The sequence below is a fragment of the Rhinolophus ferrumequinum genome, chromosome 14 (genome assembly GCF_004115265.2).
Source record: "Rhinolophus ferrumequinum isolate MPI-CBG mRhiFer1 chromosome 14, mRhiFer1_v1.p, whole genome shotgun sequence".
Taxonomy (NCBI): domain Eukaryota; kingdom Metazoa; phylum Chordata; class Mammalia; order Chiroptera; family Rhinolophidae; genus Rhinolophus; species Rhinolophus ferrumequinum.
Window position 1 is genome coordinate 13,645,840 of NC_046297.1, and position 21,465 is coordinate 13,667,304.

General features: G+C 40.3%; 1 protein-coding gene across 6 annotated transcripts in view; it reads right to left on the reverse strand.

Moving 5' to 3' along the window:
• The window catches only part of SGK3 (serum/glucocorticoid regulated kinase family member 3), a 107,473-nt gene that overhangs the window by 30,376 nt on the left and 55,632 nt on the right, over positions 1–21,465 (reverse strand). For all 6 annotated transcript variants that reach the window (XM_033126126.1, XM_033126127.1, XM_033126129.1 and 3 more), the window contains exons 2-5: positions 16,656–16,871; positions 11,333–11,416; positions 8,535–8,607; positions 4,557–4,632 (exon numbers count right to left, since the gene is read on the reverse strand). In XM_033126126.1, coding sequence (XP_032982017.1) covers positions 4,557–4,632; positions 8,535–8,607; positions 11,333–11,416; positions 16,656–16,733 — 311 coding nt within the window. In that variant the 5' untranslated portion in view covers positions 16,734–16,871. The remainder of the gene's footprint in view (positions 1–4,556; positions 4,633–8,534; positions 8,608–11,332; positions 11,417–16,655; positions 16,872–21,465) is intronic.

The window sequence follows — 21,465 nt, forward strand, 5'->3', positions numbered from 1 at the left end:
GTCCAACACTAGGGAAATAAGGATGCAAGCCATGGCAACTGCCCACAGAAAATAACTGTCAGCAGTCAGAAACAAGGAACGACAGCACAGTACTATTTATGTATTTATATTAAACACTCACAAACACAAAGCAACAACTGATAAATATCCAAAGACAAATAACAAACACATTAAAGTGGGTGTCAGCAGTGGGAAGGAAGAAATGGGTGTGAAGATCAAAGATAAAGAGAAAAAAATGGACTAAAAGAGGGGCCTTGCGTGGACTAGTGACATTTCCAAGGAATGAATAAATCTCTGTATCTGGGGTACCTCCTCCAAAATTGTTTTTTTTTTCCTTGAGATATAATCGATAAACACACACACACCACACACACACACATTCCAGGTGTACAGCATAATGCATCGTTATTTGTACATATTGTAAAATGATCATCACAGTAAGTCTAGTTAACACCCATTACCACACAGTTACAACTTTTTTTCTTGTGGTGACAACCTTTAAGAGCTGCTCTCTTAGGAACTTTCAAATATACAATACAGAATTATTATTAACTACAGTTACCATGTTGTACATTAGATCCCACGTGCTTTGTTTTATAACTGGAAGTTATTTTTTGACCACCTTCACACAATTCCCCCACTCCCCCACCCCTGCCTCTGGCAACCACCAATCTGTTCTCAGTATCTGCAAGTTCAGTGTTCTGAGTTTTTTCTTGTTTTGCTTTTTCACTTACCCCTCAAGGTCCATCCATCTTGTCCTAAATGCAAGAGTTCCCAAATTGTTCATAATAATTAAATACAAATAATATGCATTCATTGTAAGAAATTCAGAGAGATGAACAATAATTTTTAAAAAGGGGAAGGGTTGGTGGGAACGTAAAATATTGCAGACACTGTGGCAGTTCCTCAAAAGTTAAACGTCAAGTTACCATATGACCCAACAACTCCATCTTAGGTATATACCCAAGGGAAATAACATATGCCCACACAAAAAAATTCATACACAAATGTTTATAGCAGCATTATTTATAATAGCCTAAAAGTGGAAATAATCCAAATGTCCATCAAATGATGAAGACATAAACAAAATGTGGTATTATCCATACAATGGACTATTATTCATTCATGAAAAGGAATGAAGTACTGATATATGCTACAACATGGATAAACCTCAAAAACCTTATGCCAAATGAACAAAAGAAGATTAAAAAGGTCTCATACTATATGATTTCATGTTTTCTGGTAAACAAGAAATTATCAGAATAGGCAAATCCACAGAGACAGAAAGTAGATTAGTGGCTGCCATGGGTTGGAGAAAAGGGGAAATTTGAAAGTGCAATTTCTTTTTGGGGTGACATTAATGTTAGATTAGACTTGGGGTGACAGATAGTGATGATGGCTGTACAGCATTGTAACTATACTAAAAACCACTGAATTGTACACTTTAAAGTGAAGAATTTTATGTTACGTGAATTGCATCTCAAAACATTTTTTCTAAAGGTGAAGATCTTCAATCTTACCACAAAGGCAACTATTATTAACATCTTTGCATATTTTATTTCAGTCTTTCTCTCTGCAAAGTTAAGATTATGCTATACTTAAAATATTTTATTTTACTGTTTTTCACCTACAAATTACATCATAAGCATTTTGCCATGTTGTTAAAAACACTTTGTAAACAATCAGTTTTGATAGATGTATGTTGTATAATATGGATGCACCAAATGTTACTCAATGATTCATTCTTTCACTTTAGGATATACGAGATGGCTCGTATATTTTACGACCAATATTTCACTACCCACCTTCACTACTATAATATTTGTGCTTAACACTAGAACTGCATGTATGTTTTCACTACAGACTTTTGAGAATAAAATTATTTGGTCTGAATTATAAACCATTTTCAGGCTTGAAATACAGTTTAAGCTAATTTCCAGAGAGGCTGTACCAATTTATTACTCCTACTGGTATATGAACATTCCGAAGACTCTCTGCTGTCAGGCTTGGTTAGCTTTAAATGTTACAGTTTATATTACCATCTCTGATAATCTGATAAGTGAAAAATAGTATTTAAAAAGAATGTACTCAATTTCATTAGTAATTAGTGAAATGCAAACTAAAGTGACAATAATATACCGCTACCCACTCATCAGAATGGCTAAAATTGCAAAGACTAACAATACTAAGTGTTGATAAGGTGAACAATGTGATCTCGTACGTAGATGGTGGAAGTGCAAATTGGTACAATCACTTTGGAAAACTATTTCACACTGTCTACTAAGGCGAACCATATAGACAACCCAGAAGTACTACTCCAGGATAGAGCAGAAACGCTTCCACATGTCCACCAAAAAATACACCGATGACAACATTAGTCATGATGGCCAGGACATGAAAACAGCTCAAATGTCCATCAGTGGTAGAATGGATGAATTGTGGTATACTCATACAATGGGATATTACACAGCAAAGGAAACAAACAAACTGCAGCTAGATGCAACACCATGGATGACCCTCATTTTGCTGAAAATAAGCCAGAGAGAGAATATGTATTGTATGATTCCATTCATAGAATTCAAAAATAGGTCACATTCATCAATGCTGTTAAAAAAATCAGGAGGGTAATTACCTTTGGGAAGGAAGGAAGGGAGAGAGATTAATTGAAAGGAGACACGAGGGGTTTCAGGGGTACTAGGTCATGTTCTATTTCTGGGCCTGCAGGTGGCAATTCAGATGTATTCACTTTCTCACCATTCATGAAGCTATACAGTCATGCTCTGTGCTCTTTTCTGTATGTGTTATGCTGCAGTAAAGCTAAAACAAGGTACCTTTGCTTCCATTTGCATTTCTCAGATAAGGAAATGCTCAGTTTCATTGGTAATTAATCAGCCATTTGTATCCCCTTTTTTGTAAATCATTAAAGTACTTTGTCTATTTTTCTTTTGGTGTCTTAAGTGTGTATTATCTACAAGAACTCTTTCTATATTAAGCATATTTATCTATTGCCCTTTATCTTGGAAAGCATTTTCTATATTTTTGTTTTTCAATTTCACTTGTGATTTTTGGGGTTCAAATGTTTTTATTAGTCAAATTTGTCAGTTGTACTTTGTAATACATTATGCACTGCCACTATGCTTAAAAAAACCTTTTTATCCAGAGATCAGAGAAATATTAACATATCATATTCTAGTTTTTTTAATGATTTTTAAAATCAATTTTAATCAAGTTGTCTTAAAAATAAACTTTATCGAAGTAAAGCTACTTTTAAAGTGCATTTCCCTAACACAGTTACAATAGGCACACAACAGGTGATCAAGATACACTTGCCAATTGGCTTCTCTTCTTGCTCTCTTAAATCTGTAGTTTTATAAATCGTTTGATGTTCAAATGAAGAGTGTGAAAATTAACAAAATTTTGTTAACAATAGATAAGATCCAGAAAATATGCAATGTCATTTTTTATTAAAAAAGAAAATGTCACTTAAAATTGAGTTAAAAAAACTCTTGGCTATTTATTTTTGGGGTGTCTAGAAAGGTCCTTTACCTTAAATGGAATGATGGTAGGTACAGGGTGCATATGTTTGTAAAAATCCACTGGGTTGCATACTTAAGAACTGTGTATTGTGCAGGATAATGTTAAAATTAAAACAATCAAATTGCTTTTAGTTGAATTTTAATACCAAATATAACATCTTCAGAATACCACTCTTCTAGATCTAGAATGAATATTTAGAATTTAATATATAGTGTTAGAGGTTCTGAGTAACACTGTTCAAAATACCAGGAGAAATCCCCACCACCACCACCATTTATTCTCTACTTAGGCCATGCGAGGAGACCCACCCTTTTTCCATCACCAGGAGCTGCTGGTCTACAGAAGGAGTCTACACTCATTAGCAGGAGACACACACGGGGCTGGGGAAATGCCTTCATGTTAAGTGGCTGCCTGGAATGCTGTGTTGAGAAGGACTGGAAGGAAGCCTTCTCGATAGCAGAGAACACCGCCCGGGTGGAACAAGAAGTGTGGCACGTGTGTCTGACCCTTGCCAACGCCTTCAAAGGCCTCGTTTCCTTTCTGGAAAGCTGCTCTGTGTTCCAGTCATACTTCAGGATCCGGAACAGTTTTTGTAGACTCTGTTACGTATACTGCTCCCTTTGCCTGGAATGCTCTCCCTGCCTTTTTATCTTGAATGATGACACTCAATTCTCTTTACATGCCCAATGCACACAGCAGGTACTTAATAAATGCTTTTTGAATGCATGAATAAATATAACATTGAACAATTAGCAAAATGTTTTAACTGTGTAGTATACAAATTCCTTTTAAGATTAATCTACAAAAATAATACAAGCACAAAACGATGAAAGAAAATAACTACAGCTTTAAATTGACGGTTAGAAAAGGAGTTAAGAATACTGGGGGTATATGCTTTAGAAAGAGTTTACAAATCACAATAACATTCCATAGAATGTATAAAATCTGTATCAGTAGCTTATTCAATATTCTTAGGTTTGGTTTCAGTGCCTCTTCAGAACACAATGAAAATTACTTACTGGTTGTAAAGCTCTGGATGCCTAACTAAGTTCTGAATGAATTCATTCAGTCCTGCTCTTCTTTGTTTAATAAAATCTGTTAAGAAATACATAAGCTATTAGGATTATTTATATCAAACTATGTAATTATCATCAATACAGTTACATAAGAGATAAGTACAAAATAGTGAATTCTGATTAAGAAACTGTTTAATTCGTTTCTTAATATACAATAAAAAACAAATACATGTATTTTAAAGTCTATAAATACAATGATTATAAAATTAAAGCAGATGACATATCTCCCAAAAGAAAACTCTCCAAAAAAAATGCCTATTAGGTTCTAAATAGACTCTCTACAAAACTTGGAGAGGCATTTGCTTTGTCCTCATGTACTACCAGGTAACAAATAAAAATTAACACTACGACACTGGTTACTGAAAAAAAAAAATCACACCAATAAAAAAATAATAAAAACAAGAATTACTGGAAATCCTTGCAACTAAGGAATGGTGATTAAGTGGTTCCTTGAGTGGTTACAAGTTATTACAAAACCCTGCTTCTAAAAAAACTCCCACTGCTAAAAAAAAAAAACAAACAAAAAAAACCCTTGAAAAATATACTGGAATACTTTCCTAACAAGTAATTGTCCAGCATCTTCAAAGTGTTTTCATTGCTGATAATAGCAGTTCAGCAATAAAGGTTAAGTAAGCACAAGAGTTTCTTGGAATTAGAAAACTTGATTCAAGTATCCTCTCTGCTACTTACTAGCTGACCTGGAACCTTTCTAAATCTTAAATCCTGACTTGTAACATGGGGACAGTGACACTATTTACACCTCATAATGCTGATATAGGATTCAATGAGACAGATTAGGAAAGTTTATAGTAGAATGCCTGGTAGACAGAAGCAGCAGTCTTTGGCTACTATTATTTTTGTTGTGGTCGGGTCAAAAGCCATCCTAAATCCTAATTCTTAAGAAATTACAGATGGTCCCTGACTTACGATTGGTTCGACTCATGATTTTTCAACTTGACCATGGTGTGAAAGCAGTAAGAATTCAGCAGAAACTATGCTTTGAATTTTGACCTCTTACTGGGCTAGTGATATGCGATGCGGTATTCTTGAGATGCTGAGCTGTGACAGCAAGGTGATTCTGCCCAGTTGTAAGCTAAGGTAAGTGTTCTGACCATGTGTAAGGTGGGCGAGGCTAAGGGATGTTGTTCGGTAGCTTAGGTGTATTAAATGCATTTCTGACTTAAGATATTTTCAATTTACGATGGGTTTATCAGGATGTAACGCCATAGTAAGTTCAGGAGCATCTGTGTACTCTAAAAATTAAATAAACAGGAGATTTGAGAGTGTCTCAGAATGGTGAATGTCTTGATAAAAACCTATAAACAACATTCAACTTAACAGTGAGTTTTGGTTTAGTAAAATGATCTCTACTCAATAAAGGTTTTAATGCACAGTGTTTGTCACCAAAATTATGGGTTGTTTCTAGTCACGCAGGTTTATTTCCATTTCTTAAATGTAAGGTACGGATATAAAAGAACAAATATAAATTAGATATGTTCTCTTAGATCCAGATGCACTTGGTCCTGTTTCCTTGTTCAACGATGAATTTCTTGAAGAAATTTCAGGAAGGTATCTTGCAAAACTCTTCCAATTCTTTATGTTACCAATCAAGCATAGGTGAGACTTACATTAAAAACTGTACTTGAAAGGCAGTCATTTTTCAGGAACTGGACTTAGTAAGTAACATAGGAGGGAGAAAATGAATGACTGTATTTGAGATATTTAAAGCAAATCCAAGACTACATGAAGGCAACTTTAAACTGTTCTGTGGATATATTTACTGAAGGTACATTTTACATTGGGTGGTCAGTTGTGACAAAAGAGTGATTTCCTCTCTTCAGAGAGCTACAGCCTGCGCTGTACTGATTAGTGCTAACCAGACTTTCCATTTCTTTACTGACTTTACACAGTTTTGAAAGCCCTATATAAGAAGATCAAGAAGTCAGTAATGAAAAAAGCCCACAGTCGTCAGAATTTAGGGGCAATTTCAAGTTTATTTTAGATCGACATTAAACATGCAAATACTGAAAAAAATTCCAGGTAAGACTAAAATATATACCAGCCCATCACAGGATAAGTTCCAAGAATTTGTAAGGCTGATGTATTAGCTTTAAGAATTATAGTCAGTTGGAGATACATATTTTTAAAAGTCTCTCCAGTTAAGAATTTATGTGAATGTATCTGTTATTCAAAAGAGGTTTCCATTAGAGATCTGAAAGAACTTAATGCTTAGCTAATAAAGTTTTAGTCCCCAGAATAAGTATTAAAGTGACCGATACAGATTTCTTTGCCATTTCACTGCTTCTAGAAAAAAAATCATCCAAGGGAAGATAATCTCCAATTACAGGGTAAGAAACTCAAACTCTGACTTAAGGAAACCTTGGGTTTTTGTCCTACTACTGCTACTGGTGGCCAGAGCGACCTGATTATATTCACAATCAAAGGACATTTAGAGCCTGCAGGGACCACAGAGATTCTTTAGTCTTAACCCATACTTTTCAGATTAGGAAATGGGGTGAGACTTCTGGAATATTCCAAACAAGTAATTTTAAAATAAAATGCACATAAAAGTTTGTGAATTTTGTTTTAAGGTACCAGTCATTAATGAGACAGTAGAGGAAGGGGATGAGAGAAACAAACAAACTTGGATGAGTCTATTTCTCCACATATTAGCTTTGTGGCTTGGGAGAGGTGGCTTAGCTCTGCTAACTCTCTACTTTGCTCTGGAATGTAGTAGAAAAGAAGCTGCCCTGTAGTTACAAATTCAAATGAAAATTCTACATGTAACAGGGGAAGTGAAGTCTCATCCAATGCCAATCCTGAGTAAAATGTGAAAGAGAGGGCTACAGGGGATCCTCCAGCAGCCTGGGGCGGGGGGAAGAGGGGGAGGAAAGAGAATTAAGTTTTAATTAAAGCAAGAACGTGAAAGAAATATGAAAAAGATTGAGAATAAAGAGAAGTTTGTTCATTGTGGGCAGAATTCCACATGGCACAGTGAAAAGGTTTGGGAGGGAAAGGAATGGTACAAGGTTAGGTTACAGAGAAGCCGCAGTCAAGATCAGTGATTTGAGAGCTAGTTGATAGAGGGCGACCTGACTAAGAAAGCAGACGTGTAAGGAATCATAGGTTTTATGGGTTACAAGGCTACAAGCAAAGTTAGGTGAGGAGGTATGGCCGGGAGGGAGGTCTCTCTGGCTTGTCAGGATTCACCTGTGGCATAGACAGATGACTTTTTGGACAGGCTTTCTATTAGATAAGGAGATTTCTGTCTCTCTGGAAGTAGTCATTTATGACCAGGATTGATTTCTTGGATCCTAGTGAAAATTTCAGGCTTGAGGCTTCAGCCATAAAGGCTCAAGATTCCTGAGATCCTTTGTGTAATTTACACTCCCCAAGGGTGAACAACAGAACATTTGCTTGGTATCCCATTCAGAGGGCTGCAGGGTGCTGTGCACAGAATATGTTTAATAAGTGCTTCTCAATGTAACAAACATGTAACAACAAATGTCCTTTATGGTTAGAAAAGTACCCCACATTACCCTCAATGATGCATAAATGTATATCCAAAGCAAGCCTGCTTGAACTTCACTTTAAAGTCTGACATTTACTAGCTGTATGTGACCCTGGGCAAATTAATTAGCCTAACTGTGCCTCAGTTTCCTTATCTATAAAATAGAGATGATGATAACAATACCCACCTCAAAGGGTTGTGAGGATTTAATGAATTAAAAACTTGTAACGTGTTTAAAACAATGCCTTGCACACAGTAAGTACCTTCCTGAGGCATCCTTTTCACAGAACGTAAGATCAATTAGCTAGGTACAGTCTTGTACTACTATACAGCACACTGAACACAATATGTTAACTACGTCTTCGAACTTCAACCATCACTTATGGCTGCTCTATGAAGTTACTGCTTACCTGGATCAAAATTATCACCAAATATTCGCTTGGCAGGAATCTTCAGGGCCATAGCAGGAAACTGTTTCTTTAACTAAAAATTTTTTAAAATAACATTATATGAACTCAAAATTTTAAAAGTCTTCTAGTAATGCATGCACAAAAACAAAATACAATCAATCTGATTTATCAGAACATCCATCAGAATACATGCTTTTAAATATATCATGATCAAATGTACAATATTAAATTATACCAATAAAATACCAGACTAATCATCCTATTTTGTCCCAATAAAACACTTAGCGGCTTTGTGACCTTGGATAAGCTACTTAACATCTCTGTGCCTCAGTTTCCTTGCATGTAAAACAGGGACAATTTTAGCACTTATCTTACAGATTTATTGCAAGGCTTAAAGGAAATCATTTAAGTGCTGAGACTAGAATCTGGTATGCAAGTTCTGAATACATATTACTCACCATTTATTACCTCAAGGGAAGAGGGGGTCTTTGGGTTCTATGAGTAGACTGACAATTGTTTTCTAAGAAAGCTGATGAAATTTTGTTTTCAGATCCTCTCTTTGGTCCCCCCCATACTATTCTAATACATTTATCAGATTTGCTTATCCCCAGAGAAGAAACAACTTGGCCCTGAAGAAATTAAATTTGGGTAGTAAAGTCATAAAAACAGGTTAATGCTTATTTTTATTATAAGCTTCAGGTCAGAAAACCACATACACACAGAGAAACTATATATCTAACTACCAACTGACAGGAAATAGAAAGAATAAAAGAATGTGTTAATCACACACACCATGGACATGCTATCAGCAAAATCCAGACTGAAAAAGTTTATAGACAAATGACACTAGTTTTCCAACAAAAAAACTGTAAAGGAAAGATAAGAGAGGTGGAGGGGGAAACCTAGTGATCAAAAGACACTTAACAGGCTTAACAACCAGTTACATAAACACTGACTATTTAATATGAAGATATTATCATTAGTTTAGTTTTAGATGTGATAATGGAATTGTGTGTGTGTGTGTGCGCGCGGGAATTGTGTGTGTGTGTGTGCGCACACGCGTGCTCGTTTTTAAGGACCTTTATCTTTTTAGAGATGATACTAAAATACTGACAGATGAAATGATATGATGAATGAACTTTGTTTCAAAATTACAGTGGGCTGACTAGGGCCAGAGATGAAACAAGAATGGCTATGTAACTGCTGAAGCTGGATAGTACATTATATTATTTTCTGCATTTGTACTAGTCTCTCTACTTCTGTAGGTGTTCAACTATTTTTATAAGAAAGTTTTCAAATGTAAATGACAGTCATTAAAAAACACATTTAAACTGACACTTAAAATGCTGAGAGATGGAAAATTACACTTTTTGTCTTTTATTCTAAGAGAAGCTTAAGAAAGAAAAGAATCTGTATTTTCAGACTTAGGAAAATCCAGGCTAGGTTTACCTCACTTCTGTGGTTTGAAATAACGCAACTGATGCCATTCCCTTGTTTTTTTCTTTGCCCGTCACCACAGGAGGCAGAACTGGAAGGGGTTATAGTAAAAGAAAGAGGTAGACATAGAAAACGGGGAAATAAGAAAACAATGAAAAAAGAAGAGAAATACAGGGAAAATGAGAGACATGGATAATAAAAACTCAACTATATGTTAAGGAAAATTTTCTGCAAAAAGCGTAAGGGGGGGTGTTTGATGAAAAGAGAATGAAAGTGATCACGGCGGGGGAAATGTCCAACACAAACTTTCCTACTTCACCTTTATGTTGAAAGATACTCATATATTAGGCGCTCCACCTAATTAACCACCAGATATTTAAATCATGAAACCATCACGAGGAAGCTCTTCACTCATGCATGTCCACCTGCTCAGTTTTTAGATGACATCCTCTACACACCTCCCTCTTATAAACAATTCTACAGAAGGAAACAAGTTTAGAAGGTAAATCTGACCTATGTAATCTTTTAAGCAAAATACAAAACAAAATCTCAAATTTTTGGTTATTAGTTAATTCAGAATGAAATCTGATCTTACCCCTCTGTATGTGTGTTATGTTACCATCAAATTATTTTTACCTGAGTATCATAACTCAGGTATCCTGATAGGCACAATTAGATTTGTACAATTATCCAAAAATGCTAATCATGTATACTAAAATGGTATCCAAGAATTTCAAATAGAGCTAGCAATTCAACCCTCACCCAGCCTTAAATATGAACCCTTTTTTAAAAACAAAAACAAAACACTTACATATTACAGAAGATATTCTCATACAAACTCTAACTGGCTATTATTTTGTTTCAAAAACATCTCTTCAGTCAAAAGACAGTCAAAAAAAGACTGTCTTAAAATCCTTTGATTAAGCAATACTGAAAACTATATAAAACTTAAAACTAAACTATAAGTTCAGTTGCATATGCATTAAATAAAAACTAAACAACAGAAGAAAACATAGTAAAGCTAAGAAAGGGTTGGGCAATTTAACCAGAAATAACATGAAAATTAACAATTATTAGAGAGGTAGATAGACAGGATTTCTAATATTCTACAACATTAAAATGCATTTTAAGCCGCTCATCTAGTTGTCATATCTCGAGCAGTTTATCTGGAACTTCTCAACATTTCCCTCTCCACCCTTTTTTGTAAGAATTCCAAAGTTAGAGTGCTTTTGAAGAATCTCTTACCCTTTTGTGCTTGTCTGACATGAGTATTATTTAATCGCTCAAATAAACTCTCTCTTAGTTTTGAGTTTTCTCAGGTGTTTCCATTTTAAATAAAAATCCTATAAACTATTACTTACAGTATTGTAAAGCTTATCAAACTCTGCGTATCTCCTGAAGACAAACCACTCACTCCTGCCCACTGAGACCAGAACTTTATAAACCTATGAAAAACAAGAAATAAAAATAACACAATAAAATTTGATTGCCAAAAAAAAGGCATTAGCTATTTAAATAATTTGTTTTCATACTCATGAAACTGGTATTAGACACTAATGTTTATATGATTCTACAAGATACACAAGTATACCAACTGAAACACTTATTTCATCTTGTTGAAAGGTGGTTATTTTTAAAATGTTATGAAATATTTCTGTAATTTTCAAAGAGTGGCAGTGAACACATGTGTACTCATTTAGATGAATTCTAGCATTCTGCCATTCTTGTTTCAGATTTTTTCCCCGAGAATAAAACATCATAGATTCAATTGATGATATTCTCTATTATTCCCCGAGAGCAACCAGTACCCTGAAATTATTAAGTATTTTAAAAAATGATGTCTGGCACATCATAAACACTCAATTATTAGTTCTCCTTCCAGGACACCTTTTACACGGTATTTTTCAAACTGAGAATTTATCCTGGATTTCTTACCACCACCTTACGTGTATTTAATATTTTCATATATAATTGCATATAACCATAGCCAACAACTCTATGATGTGAGCAGAACAAATATTACCGCCCCCACTCTACATATGAGGAAAGGATGGCCCAAAAAAGTGAAGTAACTTGTACAAGTTCACAAATTTGTGAGACTAAGATCTAAGCCTTCTAACCCTCCATGAACCAGAACCAGTATTAAATCGTCAAGTTATAATATAGAATTAACTTTCACATTTCACACATCCCCTCAGATTATAATTCAACATACCAATGTAGAGAAAACTATTCGGGACCTCAAAGATCTTGTATCATTTCTAAAGAGAAAAATAACAAGAATCCAGATTTATGAGGAAAGGCTCACTGATGAATGGCTCGGATTATCAACCTCAGCATTTTACACTGAAGACTACGGGAAAGAGATAGGAGTTACTTTGGGGTTTGTAATTCAATTGCTCCCAGTCTGTTAGACAATTTAAAGTAAACCAGGTTAATTTTAGAAGATGGGCATACAAATATGTATCAACTATCCTTTCCCATGAAAGATTGGTAAGCTACACTCACAAATTCCTAGTTATATAATAGTGGGAGGAAAGGACCTGATTATATTATACAAATTCTGTAGTATCATTTAAGATATGGGCACATTAATAGGCCCACAGTGAGAGGAGTTCCAGAATGTAAAGCCACTTCCCTCCCTGAGGGAGGACACAGGGTCTCACCTGGAAGGTGAAGCCAAGTCACTGGTATCAGATACCTGGGTAAGCGATGAGTCACTAAGATTGAAAGAAACAGAGCAGCCAAGCACCCTACATGAGCTACAGGGTGGTGGGTGATACGGCTCTCCAATCTCAACCAAGAAGGTATCAAGTTGTCTTAGAGGAATCTATTGTACAGAAGATGTCAGAATTGTTTGTAAGATGATACATGTGGTGAGAGTGCAGAAGTAGAGGGTCAGGAATGTGGTCAAGGAGAGCCATGCTTGTAAGACTAGACTCTAGATTTCTCTCACCCAGCATTCAGGATTGCGTAGGCCTGGAGCAGGACTGCTACAAAAGGATCAGAAATGTGACCGTGAGCTTCTGGAATGATTTGTGCTGACTTCCTGGTATGCTACGGTAGCTTCCCATGGTCACCCAAGTGCAGTCAAGACTGGAACCCAAACTTACGTTCCCAGCTGAAGCAGCTCTGCTGCAAATATATTTATAGGAACTAAGACAGAGCCCTGCGAAGTTATTAATCAGCAGTATGACTTATGACAAAGGGCTTATTGAGCAAATTCTATTAGGTTGGTACAAAAGTAATTGCGGTTTAAAAGGTTAAAATAATTGCAAAAACTGCAATTATTATTTTTTTTAAAATAAATTTTATTGGGGAATATTGGGGGACAGTGTGTTTCTCCAGGGCCCATCAGCTCTAACTCTTTGTCCTTCAATCTAGCTGTGGAGGGCACAGCTCAGTTCCAAGTCCAGTCGCCGTTTTCAATCTTTAGTTGCTGGGGGCACAGCCCACCATCCCATGTGGGAATTGAACTGACAACCTTGTTGTTGAGAGCTCGTGCTCTAACCAACTGAGCCATCCGGCTGCTCCAAAACCACAATTCCTTTTGCAACAACCTAATAATAAAACACCAATAGGCAAAAACAAAAACTCTTAAAATTTTTAAAAATACTTTTATTTGCCAAAAAAGGCACAAGATTTCACAGAAAACAGTGTAATGCTTATTACAATATAACTTTATCTTATTTTTCTTAAAAATATTTTCTTATTGTCTGTCTTGCCCCACCAGAATATAAGTTTCTTGAAAGCAAGGGCTGTCATTCTTACTACCCCTTGGATCCCCAGTGCCTAGAACAGTGTCTGGTATAACAAAGAAACTCAATGACAATTTGTTGAGTGGATAAATGAAAGTATAACTCAGACTTGGTTTAAGTCAAGAAATCCTAGGGTGCAACGCAATTCTCTATTAGAAGCTTCATGGTATAGAGATATATAAAAGACATACGAGGGGCGGCCGGATGTCTCAGTCGGTTAGAGAGTGAGCTCTGAACAACAGGGTTGCTGGTTCAATTCCCGCATGGGAGGGTGGGCTGTGTCCCCTGCAACTAAAGTTTGAAAACGGCAACCGGACTTGGAACTGAGCTGCACCCTCCACAACTAGCTTGAAAGACAACTACTTGGAGCTGAAGGGCCCTGGAGAAACACATTTTCCCCCAATATTCCCCAATAAAACTTAAAAAAAAAAAAAGAAAAAAAGACATACGAGAACTAGAGCACAAAAATATTTCTGAATAGTCAGTCACGCAATATCTGTGTTTGTTCCTACGTATAGTACAGGCATCTGGGTCTGCTGAGACTGGATGCAGAGTCTGTGTTGGGTGGGGTGGGTCCTAGCTATGCTGACTAGAACCCTGTTTCTGGAGGACTGAGGAATGCACTGTGGTAATCAGCAACCAACACGTGAACTTAGTACTGCTTTTCATTCAACATCAATTCAACAGGTAACTTCTTAAACATCCATCTCTGTTCTAGGTCCTGGTGAAACAACAGTGAGGGAAGTTCTTGCTTCAAAGGACCTTGCGTTCTAGTCAGGGAAACCACACACAAATATCAGGGTGGTGCAAAAGTAATTGCGGTTTTTGCAATTTTTTTTTTTTTAAACCGCAGTTACTTTTGCACCAACCAAATAAATACAAAATGTCAGGTGGTGATACTGCTACTGGGAATTTAAATACAGTAAGTGGGACAGAGAGTAAAAGGGGTAGGATGAGGTGTGAAGGTGCTATTTTACATACAGGGTGGTCAGAAAAAGCCTAATAAGGCAAAATCTGAGACTCTGAAGGAAGGAAATGAACACGGTGATTTGGATAGGCCCTTTGAGGATTCAGGGGACAGCTCAGAGAGGGCAGGGTAAGAGCAATGCTACAGGTCTCCTTGAACTTGTCACATTAGACATAGATATACCTTTACCATGAAAAATAGAAGGATACCTAAGATAACCTACTGCCTATATTTGCTCTGTATGAACATCCCTCAAACTTGGCAGGAGGTTATGCCCTTGAAGAAGAGAATGGCCCAAAGGTAAAAATAAGGACAGGGAAGGACGGAACACTTTCACACACTCCATTATTTTATCAAAGATACACTCACTTCTTCTTTACCATCAAGGTGATGTTGCTAAAATTTGCTTTTATGAGTGTGGAATAAATTCACAATGCTTGGTAAGATATTGCTTCAACCTAGAGACCGAAGGGAAGCAAATGGTCAGACATGCATCACAATCTCTCTTCTCTGGGCTTTGGTACAGGGTGTGGCGAAGGAAGGGAGAAGACAGAAGGGCTGTTCCCAAACTCCTTATCTGGGACTTTGGGAGAAAACCACCATTTCGTGGCTGAAGCCCCAGCTAGTTAAGATGGCAGAGTGGAGTGGTCAGACAAAGGGTTTAGTTTAACTCCTCAGCTTCCATCACCTCCCATGTGAAATGGACTCTGAGTTGAAAGTCACTTGTCATAGGGCTCAACTGGCAGGGGCCCGGTGACGCCCTGGTCAGAGGCTGGGGCAGACCACTTGACTGAGGAGGGTGAAGGTCATGTCAGTGGTTCCAGAGCCATTGAGAGCCCAGGGGCAGCTGAGTTGGCACCATCCAGGCCAACCCAACAAAGAATAAATAACAAGTCAGTTCATTGACTGCAGATGCCAGCGATGGATGCCAACAAAATGCCCAGAGCTGGATCAGGTCAACCATAGCTGGACGTTTGCCAAACGAGTCACTCTACAGCTGGAATCGCCAAGATCTAGAGGGATGACATGAATGCAAGAGCCTTCACCAGGCTACTGTGGGGCCAGTCGTCAGACACTGTGAAAGAGGACACGTCTCCTCCCATAAACTCCGATACCAAGTTGGAGAAAGAATGAGTGTGTGTTCAAACAAGATAACGAGCAGAATGGAGACAGCCTGGGCATTTTTACTTAAAAGAACTGCTTTAGCTCAGACAAATTGTTTCAATGACTTGGGTTAAATGAATTCCTTCATAGGATTCAGTGGGTGGGGAGTTTATAAAGAAGCCCAGATCAGTTACATATTTTTCAGGGGGAAGATCTCTGTATATACTAACAGGACTACTGGAACTAAAGACAATATTATATGTTTCATTACTCATGAGAAAAGTGACTATTCTCCAATAATAGTCACGGATACACTGATTCTGTAAATATTCACCGTGCTTATTCTTTGTAAAGTAGATACTATGGTGAGAAAAAGTAAAATTAGAAATGGGTTTTGCCTTTAAGGGGGGAAAAAAGAGATAAAATACTGGATTGAATAGGCTTAAAATTGTGGTAGAAAATGAGAAACGTCATTTAAGAAAGATACGGTGGAAATTTTAGGACAGTGGTTCTCCATGATCGATGACTTCCGGAGTCCATTAACCGTCCCCAACAGCGACAAATACATGCCTGTGTCCTAGATCCACACGAACGCACATTTTCTGGTGAGAGGGTCTATCAGATAGTTTCATAAGCTTCTCCCAAAGGATAAACAGGCAAAAATCTGCACTGAAAAAGAAACTGCATTCCATTCCCGTACACATGGAAGACTAGAGGATACAGCATTTGAAAGGTAAATAAAATCTGGATATGTGAAGACAGGGGACAGGGTGTTCTGGGCTGAAGAACAACAAAAGGAAATGGAAGTATTCTCTAGATTCCATTTTTCCCATATGCTTTACATTACATACTTACAGTAAACCTCTTCTTTTTCTCTCTGTGTTCATCAGAGCTGGGAATGCTTACACTTGGGCAGCTTTCTTTGTAGTCCATGATATATCCCTTTGGGTTTATTGCCTCAAGAGCACACCAAAAACTGAGTCCGAAGAAAGTGTCAGCAGAGGACAAACACAATTAACTAATCCAAAATATAAAACCTCTTGAGGTCATGTTCAAATTCCATCATGCAACCTTAACCAACAGAAAACAAAACAAAACAAAAAAAAACTGATTAGCAAAAGAACTTTTAAATACCAGGATTTGTCATTCCTCATTCACAGGACCCATGTTATGCTGGTTCTGCCAGGAATTTACTTTTGATCAGAAAGCTCAGCTCAGGTTAGAGATTTCTTTACAGTTATATCGCTATCAATAGCTACACCCCAATCCAACATTTGCATCCCATTTACCTTGCTTTTCTACTAAGAAATTCTGCAAGCTTCTACACCACACCACAGTTCATGTGGACTAATGGCCACAGTTCGTGTGGAGTAATGGCTACCTCTCACCTAAAAGGGCTTTCGTTTGATGGATTCAGAGCAAGGCTTTTCAAAGTGTGGTTTTCAGACTTTTGCCTCAGGATGAACAGGTGCAGCTTGCTTCAGATTGAGATGCTATATATTAGGTAACTACGCACCCCCATTTTATAAATGAGGCTACTGAGACACAGAGAGGTTTAAGTAATCTGCCTGTCCAGGATTTGAACCCAGGCTGTCTGGCTCCAGAGTCCCAACTCTTAACCACGGTGCTATGCTGCATTTTAACAACTGTGGGTAATTCTGATGCACTGGACCACTCCCTAGTCAGAGAAATTACAGTAGATCTTCACACAAAACAAATACAGTTATGTCAATTTTATGATTCCACCCATGGGCAAAGGGCTGGAGATGTCACACTGATGTCACCTTTGCTACATACAGCAGCCCAATCTCTCCACTGACACCAAATAATACCTTTTAAAGGGTTAGCTTGCCCATTTCTCCTGGTGATTAATTTCAAGAAGTCACGCTGACAGGTCTAATACATGTAAATAAATTATACTCAAGCAATGATTTCAAATGTCTATCAGGAGGCACTGAGTCTTCAGGTATAATGAGTTTTAACTGATTGCAGGGTGCTTTCTTTGAGATGATTCAAAACCTGCTTTGTTGGATTTGCTGCTGGAAATGAAGTCGGGAAGGAATGATACATAGTTGAACCAGTTGTTCGAAAACATGGAAATGTAACTGGCCCATCCTAAGCTCAGGGTGCAGCACCTGAGCATGTGTTATAGCACCTTAACACCCCATAAAAGCAGCTTCTTTGACTCCCCGTACCCCACCATCAGACCAGGACGGCCACGTGACCTGAGCCCTGCCCTTCAGTCCGGTGCTCTATTGCTAAAGAATTAGAGCAGGTGGAACCCACAGCTCTTCTAAGCAGATACATCTTGTCTGGGAGCCCCGGGACCCACATCAGCCCCTGTCCGGGAGCCCCGGGACCCACACCAGCCCCTGTCCAGGAGCCCCGGGACCCACACCAGCCCCTGTCCAGGAGCCCCGGGACCCACACCAGCCCCTGTCCAGGAGCCCCAGGACCCACACCAGCCCCTGTCCAGGAGCCCCGGGACCCACATCACCCCCTGTCCGGGAGCCCCGGGACCCACATCACCCCCTGTCCGGGAGCCCCGGGACCCACATCAGCCTCTGTCCGGGAGCCCCGGGACCCACACCAGCCCCTGTCCGGGAGCCCCGGGACCCACATCAGCCCCTGTCCGGGAGCCCCGGGACCCACACCAGCCTCTGTCCGGGAGCCCCGGGACCCACACCAGCCCCTGTCCGGGAGCCCCGGGACCCACACCAGCCCCTGTCCGGGAGCCCCGGGACCCACATCACCCCCTGTCCGGGAGCCCCGGGACCCACATCACCCCCTGTCCGGGAGCCCCGGGACCCACATCAGCCTCTGTCCGGGAGCCCCGGGACCCACACCAGCCCCTGTCCGGGAGCCCCAGGACCCACACCAGCCCCTGTCCAGGAGCCCCGGGACCCACATCACCCCCTGTCCGGGAGCCCCGGGACCCACATCAGCCCCTGTCCGGGAGCCCCGGGACCCACATCAGCCTCTGTCCGGGAGCCCCGGGACCCACACCAGCCCCTGTCCAGGAGCCCCGGGACCCACACCAGCCCCTGTCCAGGAGCCCCGGGACCCACACCAGCCCCTGTCCAGGAGCCCCGGGACCCACACCAGCCCCTGTCCAGGAGCCCCGGGACCCACATCAGCCTCTGTCCGGGAGCCCCGGGACCCACACCAGCCCCTGTCCAGGAGCCCCGGGACCCACATCACCCCCTGTCCGGGAGCCCCGGGACCCACATCAGCCCATCCTTTTCCATCTGCAGCAGAAACGACGAGGTGAGAGGGTGAAAGTGATGGCGCTACACTTTTCCACATCTGTCCCTCGAGAATGTGGGAGGCAGGGGGTGGTAGGTCCTGCTGCCACCGTATCACATATGAGCTTGATATGGGGAAGTGGACGTCTGCCTTCCCATGCATGGCCCACAGGAGCAGAACTACAACAGAACGTCACGCCTCTGGCTTCCCCCTTGGAAGGGACAATAGGATATGACATGAAGTAGCATCAGGAGTAGAGAAGGAAGAGCAGGGGTAAGATAAGGTGTTTCACACAAGGTGTCCTGGGGATACCTAAGCGTGCGTGTACGGCAGGCGGGTAAGCCCGGAGCTCAGCTCTAGGCCACAGGTGCCAGTCTGACAACAGTGCTACAGTCTCCCTAGGCCCTTCCAGACCCCAAACCATGTTCTCACCCTGCCACAAGCCCTACGGACCTCACACTCAGGCAGCCCTCCGCCTGCCCTTGCCCTTTGGCATCTTCTTGGGGTCAATCAGTGCAAAGCACTAGCAGAAGATGGAAGCGAGACGCTAAGGTATTTATTCCCCCTGCTCCTTTTCTAACAAGCAGTGTTTTCTCTACCTAAGGCCATAGTTCCTAGCAGGCGGCCCCTCTCCCACAACTACTGCTGACGGTCTGGGAGTAGTGTTGGCTTGCAAACACTGTAAGTAGAAGGGGCGCTTCACCAGGCCCTGCTGGTTCTTAACCCTGCCCACGACAGCTTACGAGACAGTCCTTTGTTAGGTTCCCTTCAATTACTTTTGAGAATGTCATGTGACTGATGTAGTAATTGGGACCAAGAATGACCCCAGGAAACAGACCCTGAAAAACGGGACGCATGTGTGATGAATACCCTGACGACCTTCCTGTAGACGGAGGGGATGGGGAAGTGGTCACCGTAAAACAGTGATCACGGTGGCTCACATTTCCTCCCAGGACGTCACAGGCTGGAGGCAGGCAGTGGGCAATGTGCTGGAAGTCCACGGGGATGATGAAAAGACTGATTTCAAAGACTGTGACCTGGGCCAGGACTGCTTGCTTATCTCTGAGAAGGTGCACAAAGAAAATGACAAACTGAGAGCCGGGAACGCCCAACTAGATGGGCTGTTAGATAGTTTTCTCTTATAGCTGCTAAGCTGACAGGACTAAGGCTCAAGCCCAGGGTTTGATGGTAAGGCTTGCAGAGCCAATTAAACATGCAACCCTGCAAAGTCTCTTATGCACTGGCTGGAAAGGATAATGATCTTGAATCATGGATGTAGGCACTTGGGCAGCGAAACGAGGCTAAGGAAGTTGAACTTCTTATGTAGCTGAACATTGCTGCTGAAAGCAGCAACCCATAGCCCTCTGAGGAGACCCGGCCCCCCAAATCCTCCCACATCCATAACCCTTTTCAAGCTATTGCACAAAGGGATGCCAACTCACCTCACTACCTGCTCCCAACACCCCTCATTGCCTCCTAACAGTAGTTAGATCCCCCCAAAACAAACCAGAAAGAAGGTCAAAGCCTACTCTGGAAAGAGATTGCCTTTAAATCGAAAAATTTGTAGCATCTCAACAATTTTTACCAGCAGGAGTCTGAAGAGCACATGTGGGAGCACCTTCAAAGGATGTTAGACCGACGACTAAATATAAGGTGACTGACCCTGTACACAGCCACAGGCGTATCCCATCAATCTGTCTCCAGACCTTCTCCAAGAGGGGCCTGCGGCCATTCATTCACAAGGGTACGCGGGAGAACGGGAAATGCATAATCCTTCCAAGGGTTACGGGCACTAGCTCTGAACTGATGCTAACCCCTGGTCCACCAGTCAGACTGCCCATCCCATTCCAGAGAAGAGGTGAGAGATGAAGGCAACCCTGATGTGTCACGGTAGCCCACCCTTTGGTTATTGCCCTAGGTCCAGAATTTTAGTGGAAACAGATATGCTTAGCAACGGGCCAAGTCCCCACACTGGCTTCCTGTCCCATGTCATAAAAGCCATTATGGAAGAAAGAGCCATGAGGAAGCCCCTGGACCTCTCCCCACTCTCCTCAATAAGAAAGTAAACCAAAAACGATACCACGTTCCTGAGAGAAGCTCAGAAATCAGTACCACCATTAAAACCTTAAAGGATACAGGGGTGTTGATTCCTATTCCAACCCATTTAAGTTGCCTGTTTACCTGGACCAAAGTCAGGAAGAGCTGGGAACATGACTTTGGATTATTATACATTTAATCAGATGATGATGCCAATCACAGCTGCAATTCTAGATGTTCTATCTTTTGTTGGCGTAATCCCTGACATCTGGTAAACAACTACCGATCTGGAAAAGGCTTTCTTTTCTATCACCATCAGTAAGGACGTGATGAAACGTGCCATCAAGTGGCTAAAATGGCCATACACCTTCACTGTCTAACC